The 15682-nt window shown below is 35.8% G+C and overlaps 1 protein-coding gene across 5 annotated transcripts in view; it reads left to right on the forward strand.

Moving 5' to 3' along the window:
• The window catches only part of LOC123865947 (protein spire), a 194614-nt gene that overhangs the window by 168532 nt on the left and 10400 nt on the right, over positions 1 to 15682 (forward strand). For all 5 annotated transcript variants that reach the window (XM_045907172.1, XM_045907178.1, XM_045907197.1 and 2 more), the window contains 2 exons: positions 7044 to 7192; positions 15147 to 15264. In XM_045907172.1, the coding sequence (XP_045763128.1) occupies positions 7044 to 7192; positions 15147 to 15264 (267 nt within the window). The remainder of the gene's footprint in view (positions 1 to 7043; positions 7193 to 15146; positions 15265 to 15682) is intronic.

Consider the following 15682-nt stretch of genomic DNA (forward strand, 5'->3'; position numbering starts at 1 on the left):
TATCAGCTTTCTTTTGGGATTGGGCAGGTGGCTTGTCAATTTGCATCGAGTGGTATGGGGCGTTGTCCATAATTATAATAGATGGTTCAGGGAGGCTACACAACATTGAGGTAAACCATTCAGTAAACTTTTCTCCATTCATGTCTTCATGATAGTCTCCAGTGGTTTTTGACGCAAAAGCCATGAGAGAACCTTCGACAAACCCGTTGATGGTTCCGGCGTGACAAATTATAAGTCGCGATCCTTTTCCTACAGGAACTTTGGAAGTAGATGCTGCTGTGTCATCGTTCCAAGAACGGCCTACAGTATGGTTAGCATTAAGCCATGTTTCATCCAAGAACACAACATTTTGCCAATTTTTGATTTCTTTCACTTGCCGTAAAAAAGTATACCTTGCCATCGCTATATCAAATCTTTCCATCAATATTTTGCGTTTGTTACATTTTTTGTATCGAAATCCAATGGTCTTCAAAATCTTCGTTAAAGAACTTTCCCCACCGAAGAATAATCCAGCTTCCTTCAGTGAATGCACCAACTTTTTTCTTGTTGGATACTCCTTCTGTAAATAGTAGCCGTAAACATGTCTTCGGATAGCATCGGCATCAAAGCTATCGATGCCTACGACTGGTTTTGCTCGTTTTCTCTTTTTTGGTGTGTGAAGTTTATTTTCTTCTGTGCCAGTCTCGCCATATTTTTTTTTAGTTATCCGTCTAACAGTTCGTTGTCCAATATTAAGCGCATCAGCTACGCGTTCAACCACTGACGTTATAGGTAAAATTGGCCCTCCATTTTGAGCTTCACGATCGAAATAGTTACGAAGGCGTATTACGAACTCACGTGTCTGACTATTTAGAACAGTTCTCTGCGTACGTTCGGTCATATCGACGAAATCCACAACAAAGGGCTTGAACAGAGTCCAAATTAACGAGCAAGGGTCAACAGTAATGCAGTATCAATATTTGAAATCCAAAGCCAGGTCAAAACTATATCACAATCGCATTGCACTGACAGTTTATACTTTTCGAAGCAACGTCAATTCGAAACTGCTTTGTTTTGCATTGAGCATTGACGCGAGTTTGCCGGAGGTAGTAGTTGTGCTAGCCAGCGATCCTATGTTACGATCGTATTAGATTCCATTTTTAAAAATTTATTGATATTTTTTTGCGATTTCAGAGGTTTGTCCACATAGTGAAAATTGTTCATATTCACAAGTACATTCACCCCTTAAATGGTGCAAACTGATTTTTCTACACTTGTATACATTTAAGAAATCAATTTAATAAATAAATTTTGAGTCCTAAACCTAAAACTACATTCGATAAAATTTATGAATCTCTGCACATCACTATCGTCAATAAAGTAATACAATTATTTCCTTCAAAGTCGTTATCAATTAATACGGAACTTCATGAGCGGACAAACGTCAAACCGGCCATCATAGCGTGCCGCTAGTTTAGTGTATAGCACTTTGTCATTTTTATGATAAAACTTACGATTAAAAAGTTTTGATCAACTAACATGGCTTCGGACGCGCTTGACCAGTTATTCTATGCCGTTCTAAAAGAAGTATTTATAGGCGAACTTTTACCTCAGTACTTTTAACTACAACATCTGTTTAGCAACTATGATTTATATCGATAGAATTAGCTGTATACAAAGTAAATGTCAGCAGAAATAACTCGGTTAGCCAACAGTTAACTCTGATAAGACTAATTACCTCTGCAGCAGTGTCACAGCTCACGAGCCTCGAGCTGCAAATGTCAAAGGTCGCCTTTATTTGCGTCTGTGAAAACCTAAAGAAAACTATGCCAATATTATAAATGCGAAAGTAACTTTGTTTGTCTATCTGTTTGTTACCTTCACACGGTTCAACTGTTGAATCAATCTTAATGTTTGTTGTTGTTTGGGTGAATATCTGATGAATATCTTCGGAGACGGAGAACAGAACTCCGGTGCAGTATAATCCACGTGTGCACACATAGTCGGGGATATCAGCAGGGCGATTACGGTATAATGACAGTCACAGCGTAGCGATCGCAATCACCTCTGATTGGCTTACGCATCACACTCTTTCGCTATTGGCCAAAATCCAATAAATCGCAGAAAAAAATACCACAAGTTCAGTCAGTCACAACAATTGAGATTGTAGCAGTTAGTAGGTACTTTTATAATTTTGTTTGGCACCCGTTATTATATAGATATTGTGACGTCACACTTATAAAATATATGCGTTTTCATACAATTGTCATACCCACTCATCATCCTAGCGCATCGTATTGCAAACGTCCATGAACATCCCGTGAACGGCGCGTAACAATCATCCACAGACCTACTGTCGCGACGTTCACGCGATTGTCACGCTTGTGATTAGCCCGCCAGTGTAGATGCAGGCTTTAAAGTTGACGTCACAAAATAGGTACGAATCATGCGTAGGTGTTTACTCTGATTTAAATTATAGCGAAACACGGGCACTGAATACCTTTATAAAGCCGTGGGATTACTTATAAGAAAATCAAAGGCCGGCAATTTCCAGTTCAAAAGATTTCCTTACAGTCAACTCTGATAAAACTTAAAACTAATTAATCACCTCTGCTCTACCATGCTAATGTCAAAGGTAGCTTTATTACCAAAGGTCTACAATGGATGAAAATAAATTATTTCTATAGCATCTGATTTTATTTGATGTCTTGTTTAACTTATCACACTATCACACTAATATTATAAAGGTGAAAGTTTGTATGTGTGTGTGTGTGTGTGTGTGTGTGTGTGTGTGTGTGTGTGTGTGTGTGTGTGTGTGTGTGTGTGTGTGTGTGTGTGTATGTTTGTTACTCCTTCACGCAAAAACTACTGGACGAATTTGGCTGAAATTTGGAATGGAGATAGATAATATCCAGGATTAGCACATAGGCTACTTTTTATCCCGGAAAATCAAAGAGTTCCCACGGTATTTCAAAAAACTTAAATCCACGCGGACGAAGTCGCGGGCATCAAGTCAAGAGTGAATAGGTAACTTCTAGGCAAGCGCGCTCCATCTTAGGCTGCATTATCACTTGCTAGCAGGTCTGATTGCAGCCAAGCGCTAGTCTATTAATTTTTAAAAAAAGTTTAGTTTAGTTAGGTCCTCGTAGTTGTGACGCGTGCGAGAGTCACGTAGACGCGTGGCGCGGGTCCGGTACGGGAGCGGTTTGAGTGGAAGAGTGTGATAGTTATACAGCCACCTTTCACAGTGACATTAGTCGGATATACACCGACAAACTGAGCGTTTATACAGTTGATTCAAAGTTATTATGCCTGCAGTTTCCCGTTGAAATAAATGATTTACCTTTGATAAAGCAAATTACCTCTGCATTTATGCCGCGAGACTGATTCATAGTCATTAAGTATATGTACCTACCTACCTACATATTCATTATCTACAATTCACAGTCCAACCCAATCCAGGTATTTATCCTACAATTATAAATGATTTTACTTACGTAGTAGTAACGTTCGATAAAACTAGGTATATAACGATATTTGTGCAAATAAATATTTTTATTCTTAATCTTTAGGAGAAGTTTTCCTAACGTTTTCCATACAAACGTAGTTAGGTTCTGCTTTGAACTTGCAATCAAACTCAATGAAATTTTAAATTTTCCAAAAATATAATGTTACTTATCTAGTTTTAAAGTTACACGGATTCAAAAATTCGTATGTAGGTACGTTGAGCCCGTGTAACTTTGAAACAAAAAAAAAATTCCCTTAATTTTTTTTTGTTTCAAAGTTACACGGGCTGAAATCTGGCAAGCCACACACACAGATAATATTAGTACCCAGGTTGATATTCAAATGAGAGCCAAACTACGTTTGTATGAAGTTCGCTACGAATAAACTCCTCTTAAGCACCTCTGTACCTACCGTGAGAGTTCAGACCCTCAGTGCTAATGTCAGAGGTCGCTTTCATTTGCGTTTGCCATCCTTCTCTTGGACCGAAATAGCGTTAACCTTTAAACAACGTCTGACCTTACGTGATGTTGTGCTTATTTCGCAGAAAATAGGTACCTTTTGATAAATATGCTGAATGATTGATGGATAAAGGGCGAAATGTGTGAAATGTGATAAAACTATTTTCTACTAGAGGATGCCCGCGACTTCGTCCGCGTGGATTTAAGTTTTTAAAGATCCCGTGGAAACTGTTTGGTTTTCTGGGATAAAATGCCTATGTACAGGGAGGCAAGCTACCTCGGTACCTTTCATACAAATTGGTTAAGCGGATGGGTTTTTTGGAATCCCGTGGGAACTCTTTGATTTTCCGGGATAAAAAGTAACCTATATCCGTCCCCGGGATATAAGCTAACCCTGTACCAAATTTCGTTAGAATCGGTTTAATTGTTGGGCCGTGAAAAGGTAGCAGACAGACAGACAGACACATTTTCGCATTTATAATATTAGTATGTCAAATTAAGTAGGTCTTTTTTCGGAGGGCAATTTACAAATTGACTGAACTATTTATTTTTTTAAATTTTCATGGCTGTCATTTTTATGTTTTTATTATTTATTGTTGTAGCGGTTTCATATTCCATGAAAATTTTAATTCTCAACCTCATACGGTTTAAGAAATACAGCCCGCTGACAGACAGACGGACGGACGGACGGACAGTGGAGGCTTAGTATAGAGTTCGATTCTTCGATTCCCCTCTCGTACGGAATCCTAATAGAGAGACATGGGTGCGGAGTGCGATCTTAAAGGGTTAGTTACCTTTAAGAGGCTGTCGTACCCTAAAATATGATTTAAGATGAAAATGGGTTTGATGAGGGTTTGATCTTATTTTCAACTCGAATAACTTAACTATATTGAACTAGCTTTTTCTGCAAGTCCGTTCACATTTAGGTTTTAAAAGATTTCGTTGGATTTTCCCAAAATCTAAGTGATTGTCTATGCCTATGGGAAGAACCTACATTTTATGCAAAATCTTAATGGTATAAGTAGAAACTAAGAAAATTTTAGATTTTTTGTTGAATTAACTTAAATAAGACAAATACACAAATATTAAAGCAGCATAAACTGAGATAGTATTACAGCAAAAATTAATTACAATGCAGTTCCTAAGCCCGTAATCTAAACCCTGTAGGCTGTAACCGATCCACACAATAATTAATCAACTCAGGAAAATTCATAACTCATGCGTGAGGTAAACGAAGCCATAAAAGCGATTTCAAATACTCTTCAACCATTTTCTACTGCAGAATTACAGTTTCAAGCATCAAGTATAATCGTACTCATTTATAGCTTGCTCAAAGGTAAGCGACAGGCAACTTATTAACTTGCAAACTGCACTGCGGATAAACTAGGCTTTGCGCTTATAAATTTACGTATACCTACATCTATATTCCATACAAATAAATATAATCAGACTGTTTATTTGTGGTTTTGAAATAATGGACAAAAACGATTGGCATTCTTTAATCGTTTTTTGTATTCATGCAGGTAGAGGAAGATTAGTAGGTACCTAAGTAATTATCATGAAATTAAAATGTCTACAATGACATTCCGTAGAAATAGAATCTAAAAGGAATTGTATTGTTTCTTTTAATTTTTCTACAGTTGCGCGGGAGAATGTTAACAGGGCTCTCTCCGTCACTCGCTCCATACAAACGTAGTTCCAATTTCATTTGAATATTAAGTAACCAAAGTCCATGTTTTGCAGACATATTCTAGAAACTAATATCTATGCCTGTGGTTTTCCAGAAATCTATTAAAATATTCGATTTCAAAGATACGCGGTCTTATAAATTCACATACAAATCTTTGAGCTCCTGTAATTTTGAAACTACATATTTTTAGAAAAATCTAAAACACCACAGGCACAGATATTAGTTTCTAAAATATGTCTGCAAAATTTCATGGACTTTGGTTGCTTAATATTGAAATGAAATTGGAACTAGGATTGTATGGAGTAAGTGACGGAGAGAATCCTGTTAAGTAAAACAAAAACGAAACATGTCAACATTCCGTTATTGGGCATTGTTCGCCGCACTCTTACAGATTGCTTGCTTCACTTCACGCTCTTTTGTTGTGAATATTCATTTGTGATGGCTTTTATACATGGCAGATTATTTATTATATTTTATTGTTTTGCCCAGCAAACAACAATTTTTTTCGTGAAGAAATAAGTACTTCATTAATTTAAATTGGATTTTGTTACACGAAATACGACCCACATAAATATACTTTAAAGTTGAATAGGTATCTTAAAACTAACTCTGGTGGGTGGGAATCTTTTCGCGTAGAAACGCCCAATTTTAAAACAATTTTGCAAGCAAGGACGTACTTATAATAACTAAGATAATAAAGTGAAGTGGAGCTTAAAGGACCAATGCAATGGTAGAACAAGCAATGCAAATAAGTAGGACAATATTGACATTTAATTTGCCTACGTACCTATCCAATTACAAACAGAACCGTCGTCGGTAGGTGTCTGTTAAGTAAATAGTTAGTTAACAGTTATGTCGTTGAGACCAACAAAACGTCACACAGGTATAAGTGACAGAGACGCGACGCTCTACGAAGCTAAAGTTTGATGTGCAATATTTCCTGCCGCGTATATTATTACATAATTAGAGTGCCGTACCTCCAAAGGAAAAACGGAACCCTTATTCTGTCTGTCTGTCCGTCCGTCCGTCCGTCCGTCGTGTCTGTCAAGAAAACCTATAGGGTAAAATCCCGTTGGGTAAATCTTATAGCACAAGTAAAGGAAAACCGTAAATTTATGGTTACATCACAGTTTTTTTTTTTAATGTGTTCAATTTTCAAGGTAGATAACTATACCAAGTGGGGTATTATATGAAAGGGATTTAATATCTGTATATTCTAAAACAGATTTATATTTATTTTTATGCATAGGTAATAGTTTTTGATTTATCGTGCAAAATGTCGAAAAAATTATCCGAGTACGGAACCCTCGGTGCGCGAGTTTGACCGGTTTTTTAAATAAGTTTAGATTGATAATATAAAATGATAATAGATTTCGAAAAATGTCATTGTAATTTTTACATTGTTTCAGCAACAAGCGGGTCAGGCAGCGGGCCGGGCGGCGGCGACGCACACACGCATCCGCACACGCACCCACACGCACACACGCGACGCGGCGACGTCACGCCGCACGCGCCTCCGCAGAGACGCCTTATCAAAGTCGACTTTGACAATCTTGAGGTACGTAACTTTAATATCTATTAGGGATTTGGGAGTCCGTGTTATCCCTGAATCTAAAGGTCTCTACATGTTGGCAGAAGGAAAACGATAAAAAGAAAGGAAAACAATCCATAACAAATGCAACTAGAGCAAGCGTGCACTATATGTATGTGTGTGTTGAAAATGTCAGAGTAAACTGTGACAATATTTTGGTCAGTAAAAACCTTAAGTGGGCTCTACACTCGCGGCGCGAACGGCTGCGAAAGCCCGCGACAACTGCGAATCACGAGTGTAGACGTTGTTCACGCCTTCGCGTTCGCGCTTCGCGCCTTTCCCCGATCAGTGTCGGTTTTTGGTTCGCGACAAAGGGTTTCGTCCATAGTCACGAACAAGACTGTGAAGATTTGCGAGTGTGAAAGGACACAGTTCACGCGTGGATCGCGGCATACATTCACGGCGTGAAATAACGGCGCGAATTCACGTGCGAGTGTAGAGCCGGCTTAGATATTACGATAAGTTACCTTTGCGAAAAGATACGTAGATAACTATAGTTACATACAAAATGTGACAGAGAATTGTGTCACTTCGGCTTTATTGTCTTTGAACAACAAAACCAAAAAAGGTAAGTCAGTAAAGCATTTGAATAAAATAATTCAGATATAGGTTGATTTTACTTATTTACGCCGTTAGATTACCTCAATTCTAAATTTTTTACAAAGTATACGTATTAATTAAGGCGTCAGCAATTAACTGGATTCCTGCGTACAAAAAACCTGCATAACATCCATTTTTCAGAGTAATTGACAGCGATTTCGAACAGTTTTACAACAATAATTGCTACGTGGATGCGGCTGTTAGCGATATAACACACATAAGCGTTGGTAAATAAACTTAATTGCTTGATATTCGTGTAGGAGTATCGTTTAAAATTACGGTTCCATGCAATTTACTTAGTAGTTTAAATACCGTTACGTTTTATTTTTTAACCATTGCCACTGGTCCTTTTTTGTGTGTGTTGGAGGTAAAACTTATAAGAAAGTATTAGGTACTCTGGCTAACTATTGAGTAAGGATAATTTTAGGTACAATGGCTAATAGTATCTAAGCCTCGTAAGATATGGGCTCTTTTGATTTGTTGTAGTGAGTTTTTTAATTAATCTGTTTTAAGCCAGAGCATCACACTGCCAGAAGTAGGTATGCCACAGGGCCGCATGTTTGAATAATTTAAAATGTAGGTAAAGCAAGAACCAGTAGTAGACTGTCCGTAACCGTACCGTAATATCCAAACTTACTAAGGGCTATAATGTTCCTTATTACTTACATGTTATCTCGGCGTAAAATTGTCTGCCGCATGTTCAGGACCTAAAAATTAATGTTTCGATTTATTTATTCCGAGTCTTGCGTAATGTAACCTGAGTCCTGAAAAAGGCTTGTTTCCTTTCCACTAAAAGAAAGGGAAAACTCAACAAATTCAATTAAAATTGCTGTATGATTCCAATGACCGCTATTTCTATCAATCAATCAAAACGGGCGATATTTCTAATTGGATACTTTGTAGCTCAAGTTATTATTGGGGGACCGTAGGCTGTACCTAAGTATCACCAATTCAGCACAAAAAGCGTATCCGCTTCGGAGTCGATGACTTGTTAGTGGGCACTCTTGCGTGTAATAAGTAGATAGATAATAATTTGTAGCACCCGTTACAACCTTTTGACAACAATGTATTAGGCGTACAATCTGAGCAAAGAGTGGCCATATTTGCCCTTGATTATAGGTTCTGACCTCTAGCAAAAACCTAGTTTAAAGAGATTGTTGGCTAAAACTTTTCAATCGTCGTATTGTCAAGTCTAAAGATTTTCGAGGGTTTGCTAGTACTTTTGCCTGATCAGTTCAAATCGGTTTGGGTATTCAAAACGTATTTTATCGATATCCTAACTCTATAGAAATGAAAATCCGCTTTGCATTCAAAAAGTCCGCAATATTGTGAAGAAATATTTTCTACCTCGAAATCAAGGGAACTTAGTTGGAAAATTCCTATTTTGCATAGAAATTGAGATAATATTGAGAGATAGTGATTCCTATGCCCCAAAGATACCTAAAATATAGTTTTTTAAAATGGTTTAATGATTAGGTATACACAGATGAGTAACACCTGGATATAATTTTCTGAATAATCTCTGAGTTAATTATAAATCTCTGAGTTTTTAATTAATCCACTCAAAGTTCGTAAAACTAATATCTTGTCTTCCATCAAGTTACCAACTTGGGTCAACATTACTTAATAGGTAATCGAAGCTATCATTTCATTTGAAGATTTTTAATAATATCCGCGATTTGCCTCCTCGTTTCTTCCGGCATCAGTTTTCACCTCCACTTTAAATGCTACCTTCAAAGCTATCTAAATAGGCATCTTCTAGGTAAGCGCGCTCAATCTTAGGCTACATCATCACTTGCCAGCAGTTCTGGTTGCAGCCAAGCGCTATCTATAAATTAAAAAAAAAACTAGACCGCGCCACCCACAATTCATCTGTAAAATCAACCTCAAACAAATATCCTGTAGAAAGTAAACAAGTTGCACTTGAACAAACTTATTCATTGCAAGGCTTTGGTAACCTAGTTCCATTTATTTTCAATGAACTCTGGTCCTTATTTCTATGAAACAAGATACTGTTTTAAGTATTTGGAGATCAATAATAACCTGAAAGGTTTAATAAATGTGATATAGAAAAGTCCAATGACTTAACATGCTTTTAATTAAAAAAAATTCTTTTTAATCTAGATAAAGAAAAGATAAATACTGTCAAACTTAAAACAGTCGTCTCCTCAGCATTTGTTATAACTTATAAGTATTTGGTTTGTAACACCAACGTATTAATATCATATAGGTATCAAACTATATGGACTTGTTAGTTGTTAGCACTTTTATCTCACAGAAATCTCGTGGGACAAGACAAGGTTACATTTCAATTTTGACTTACAAATTCACGAGTTAATATTTGGCGAGTCTAAATAAGAACAACTGTTTGTAAAAATATAATTTGTAGTTACATAAAAGCTTTAAATATAATCATTTGGTAAATAAATGTCACATAAATGAATTATTATTTTATTGTGATGACAACTCGTATCCTTCTCGTATCATGATTATTTTCGACTGAAAACTATGGAAATGCAGTGCAGTAGTATAAAGTTGCACGTAATTCTGATGACCCATATAACTAGTAACTGCCAATTGCCATATTACTGAATAGCAAAAAATACGGGGCACAGGTTATTAACCGAGTTGAAGCCTGAACGGTTATGTTTTTCTAAACCGTTTGCACGGAAGCCTCCATGGTTTGCATTAACACGATTCCGCGAGGTCTTACTACTTTTTGCTTCACAGTTTGTTTATAGTAATCACGAAAGTGTATTTAACTAAGCGTGATGACCGCACTTAACTGTGGCATTAATACTCAGTTAAAGTAGAAACAGTCTTCATGAAGATGTTTCATTTTTTTTTACAGTTTTCTTTTATGTAACCGTTTGTATTCAGTTTTATTTACGTGTTGAATATAATATTTATTTAGTATAGGTAACAACACTTGTAATAAATTAACGCGTGTCATTTATACGTTTGTTCCTAATCTGTCTATAAATACTTGGAAAGGTTGTTATTTGTCAATTATTGTATTTTCCTTTTGACAAATAACACTGTTACAAGGTAACTTATCGATTATACGGTTAGATTGATTATTAATTTCGAGTATTAGAATTGAAATAAGGGAACGTACAACTCTTGCAAGAAGATTGAATCGTAAGAATAGTTTAATATCTCGGTAGAAAGTCTGAGATGATTGCTTTTAAATTTAAAGCCTTATGATCTCTGGATATAAGTTTTAAGTACCTACCATTTCCCTCGCTTCGAAAGTAGAGATTCCAGACTTAGATGTTAGCCTACCATTTATAGGCTATTAGCTTTACAACCACTTAAGTAGGAACATATATTTATTTTTAAAGTTGGTTAATGAAAACATTCACATTACAAACACAGATCAAGGAAGTCGAAGACAGAGTAAAAGTTAATCAATTTACATCACGTAAGTAGGTAGGCGTATCTATATCTATATACTAATAAATAAAATTGGAGTGTCTGTCTGTAATTTCGAAATAACTACCTCATATTAAGCTCATATGGTTATTTGAACGACACCAACACTGAATCACACGTTTTTGTGATTTTCTACCTATGTACACCGAAATCTCCGAGATTTCTGAACCGATTTGCGTCATTTCTTTTTTAATCGATAGAAGAACTTTGCGATATTGTTATAAAAATAATTTGGATTCCAATTCCTCAATCCTGCTGCTGCAGGGGATCTGACCAATCCACGCGGGCGAAGCTGCGGGCATCAGCTAGTTGGTAATAAACTGTTGGAAACATTGCCTCTAATGAAAACAATGCCTTGTGAAGTTTAGTTTTACGAATAAACTTTGTATGTAAATAAATCTAGGTATTAGTACATATATTAACTAGGCCAAACAATAATCTAGAACGCAATGATGTTTTAGATACGTAGAGCAATTAATCTAGGCCGTCATTGATGACGCAATATTAATAATAAAAATCTCTACGGTACGTATATTGAATCGATGAATGAAATGAGGATTGCTTAGAAATGAGTATTTATGAGTTTTTTTTTAGTTCGGACAGATGATAAGATAAAACGAGCTAAACTGAAGATTACCGAATGATAAATGAACGTGATTTTGAATAGCTTGATCAAGTTTTATTTTATCAAATCTGACCAAGAATTCTTTAGTCAACTCAAATGAACGTTTTGTCTTTGGTTCAATTAACGCTCAGGCCTTTAATTTATTCAACATTAGACCTTCAGGCGTTTGATGTACCTCTTGCTAGACCTAAGGATTGAGTAAAATGAATAGATTGAGTAGCAACGGACTTTTGACTCTCTCAATTATATCTTGCATCTACGATCAACAAATTATTCTTCATGTATCAACAATTTATGGTTGATCGTAGCCTTTCAAGAAAATGAGCTATTAGAGTCATTCAACGATAGTATTTTATTGATTGTTTTAGGGCTCCGTACCTCAAAAGGAAAAACGGAACCCTTATAGGATCACTTTGTTTGTTGTCTGTCTGTCTTTCAAGAAACCTGTAGGGTACTTCCCGTTGTCCTAGAATCATGAAATTTGGCAGGTAGGTAGGTCTTATAAAACAGATTCAGGAATAAATCTGAAAACTGCGAATTTGTGTTTACATCATTTAAAAAAAAATTAAAATATGTTTCAATTTTCAAAGTAAGATAACTATACCGAGTGGGGTATCATATTATGAAAGGGCTTTCTTTACCTGTATATTCTACAACAGATTTTTTTTTAATTTTTATGTATAAGTAATAGTTTTTGATTTATCGTGCAAAATGTTGGAAAAATACCCGAGTACGGAACCCTCAGTACGCGAGTCTGACTCGAACTTGGCCGCTTTTTTATACGTAGGACGGATTGATCTAGCTCATTGACAATTTATTGCTAAGCATAAAATTATTATTCTTGTCTTCAATGTTATGTAAGGAAAATAGGTTAACTACGTACTCTAAACTAGTTATGCAATAATAAAAGGATTAGAAAGTGGTTTGCTTTTGAAATAGATTAAACATATAGTTACTACTCGTATTAGTGAACATGATATGAAGCTGAAAGGTATTGATAAACTAGTAACTGGTTTTAAGTTTGTACTCTATAGCTCGAGAAGTTGATACCAAGCATAGAGACGTTTTCAAATGATCTGTGTATAATAAGGCTTTAGTAGCGAGTTTACTTTCTTGTGGAATAAATTAATTACTTCGTCAGTTGTGTCTCAACTGACCGGTGTCCATGCTGGACGTAGGAGGTCTCTTGCAATTTTAATATTCTATTGTCTTTCGCCGCTTATAAAATGAAATTATGATACTAATGATTCTCTGGAACAGCATGTAGACATAGATTAATAGAAAGATGGGTTTGTAATTAATTTAAAGGATTTTTTGTATAATCCTTTTCCTCTTCAGTTTTGTTCTTATCAAAAAAAAATCTTTTATTTTTTATTGCTTTGATGACCGATGATTACGATTGAATAGTAACAACGATCTATTTTAGCGTATTTTTATGCAGTTTTTTATATTAAACAGAGCTGGTACGTCTTTTAAAATGTATTTACTTGGTACATATTCAACGTAACTTCTTCCATTTGATCACTCTGTGAAAATAGTTTTTCGTGCGCTCTCGTAATTTCCCGTGCTATCCCAGATTTCGTAAACATCAATTTTAATCTCCTGACACATTTTCGTTGAATGAGGCTTCGCTTTTCCGTCCTAAATCTCTTTGCATTTGCCTTTTGCTGTTTGCAATCTAAGTACGATACTCTATGTGATTAATCCTTCCTTACTTATTACTTACTTGTTTGTTTTCCTTCACTGTTAGGGTGAAGAACCCTGCATGCTTTAGAGTTCTCCATAATGTTCTCAAAGGTGTGTGAAGTCCGCCGATTCATACTTGGCCAGCGCGCTATACTCTGGCCAAACCCTTCTCATTCTGAGAGGAGATCCGTGTTCAGTAGTGGGCCGGCGATAGGATAATCATGATGATGATGATGGCTACTTGTTTTGACTTAGGAGCATCTTTTTAAATACATGTGAACGAATTTCAGATTCTTTACATAAGTAGGTACCTGATACATAGTCTAACTCTACGTAGGCGTAGTCCGAAAATATAATAAACTTGCCTATTACTCTAATGTCGTTTCAAGTGCGATATAGGCTGTATGTACGATGTACCTTGAAAGAAGTTTTCACATTTTATCACACTTTTACATTAACCTTATACAAAGGTACTTTCTTTGTAGGTAAGATACCTTAGTAGGTGAAATATTATGTGCGTAAGTCTTTATGTGTTGCCTATTTAAAATTCAAAATTCTTTAGTCACAGAAACATGTGATAACAGACTAACGTGATTAGGTACCTCTATTATACTTTTGTTTTTGAAATCAGCTCAATCTATTACGTCTATTACACAAAATATTACGACAGTTATGTAAGCAATATAAATTCCCAAGTAATACTTTTTGAACTAAAATTACAAACAAATTGTGTAATTTTATTCGTTGTAATTTTTCACATGGGAATAGCTTAATAATACCAAAACGCGGAAGTGAGAGGGTCGGATTTTAAATAAACATAAATACTAGAGACGTAAGATGAATTAAATGGCGACAAAATGTCAAGATTACCGGTTGGAATTTATTGACGATTTTAATTGGCACACTTTTGGTAATTCGCTAACTATACATACGTAGTAGAGATTCCTCTCCTTAGTTTTGACCTGGTTCCGTAATTATTTTTGATCGACGTAGCGGCAAAACTTCATTGGTCTGTGGCTGTGTGGTGTGTGGCATGGATAGGTCTATATTCAATAGTTTTCTCGTAAATTGATTTGCGTAGCCATTTTTAATTCAATCACCAATCAATATTATAATTATTTATTATTATTATAATTAATATTAATCAATAGTTGGATAAAAAATTACGATTGGGGAGCTCGCTAACATAACGCTATAATTACACTTCTGATTTTCCCAAAAAAAAAAAAAAACTTGTTTTTCTTTAATCCCAATTTTTTAGCCCATTGTATAGGTACAAATCTTTCAAGCAAAACAGCCTAGCTGTAGGTGCTAAAATTGAGTTTAGCGTACCTACATTATTTTATAAAATGAACTCATTTCCAACAAAAATTGCCTAAAACTGTGCTAAAATCGAGTCGAGATTTTTAATTTTGATCAAAACGATACAATTAGGTATTAACAACTTGAATTTTTCGCAATTACACCGTTTTTTTTCGTCAGCTAATTATTGATTAAATAAGAACTGAAAATGATCATACGTCGATGAAGAATGTCGTAACTCGTAAAGTTACAATAGGATTGTTTTTGTTTAAGGATGACGACGATGATGACGACACCGAGACCTGCGTCAGCCCGGAGACTCTCGCGCCGCAGCCGTTCCCGAGGCACACGGCGCCGCAGCAAACACCACCGAAACCTTGGAAGCGGACCGGTAAGGCGAAACCCCTGGATATTATCTCATTTGCTGAGCAAATTGTTTGACGGCCGTATTCACAATCATTACTATGAGGTCTCACAGTGCGCTCGAACGCATAGTGTAAGTTCCACCAATCAGATCATTCTAAATTGACGTGACACAGTCATCTGATTGGTGGACCCTACACTGTGCATTCGAGCGCACTGTGAGACCTCATAGTACCTAATGATTGTGAATACAAGTATAAGTATAATTTTTTTATTTGTTCATAATGTACACAGTCCTTACAGGGAGTCCTAATGCGACACAGAGTCTAAGCTAACTTACTTATACCTACTAAAAATTATTATTTATTAAACTACTACTTAACAGCTTTCTTAATATTTTTTTTTTGGGTTGGTACAATTTGATAGGACAAATTTAATTTTTTTTC

Source organism: Maniola jurtina, chromosome 1 (genome assembly GCF_905333055.1).
Source record: "Maniola jurtina chromosome 1, ilManJurt1.1, whole genome shotgun sequence".
Lineage (NCBI taxonomy): Eukaryota > Metazoa > Arthropoda > Insecta > Lepidoptera > Nymphalidae > Maniola > Maniola jurtina.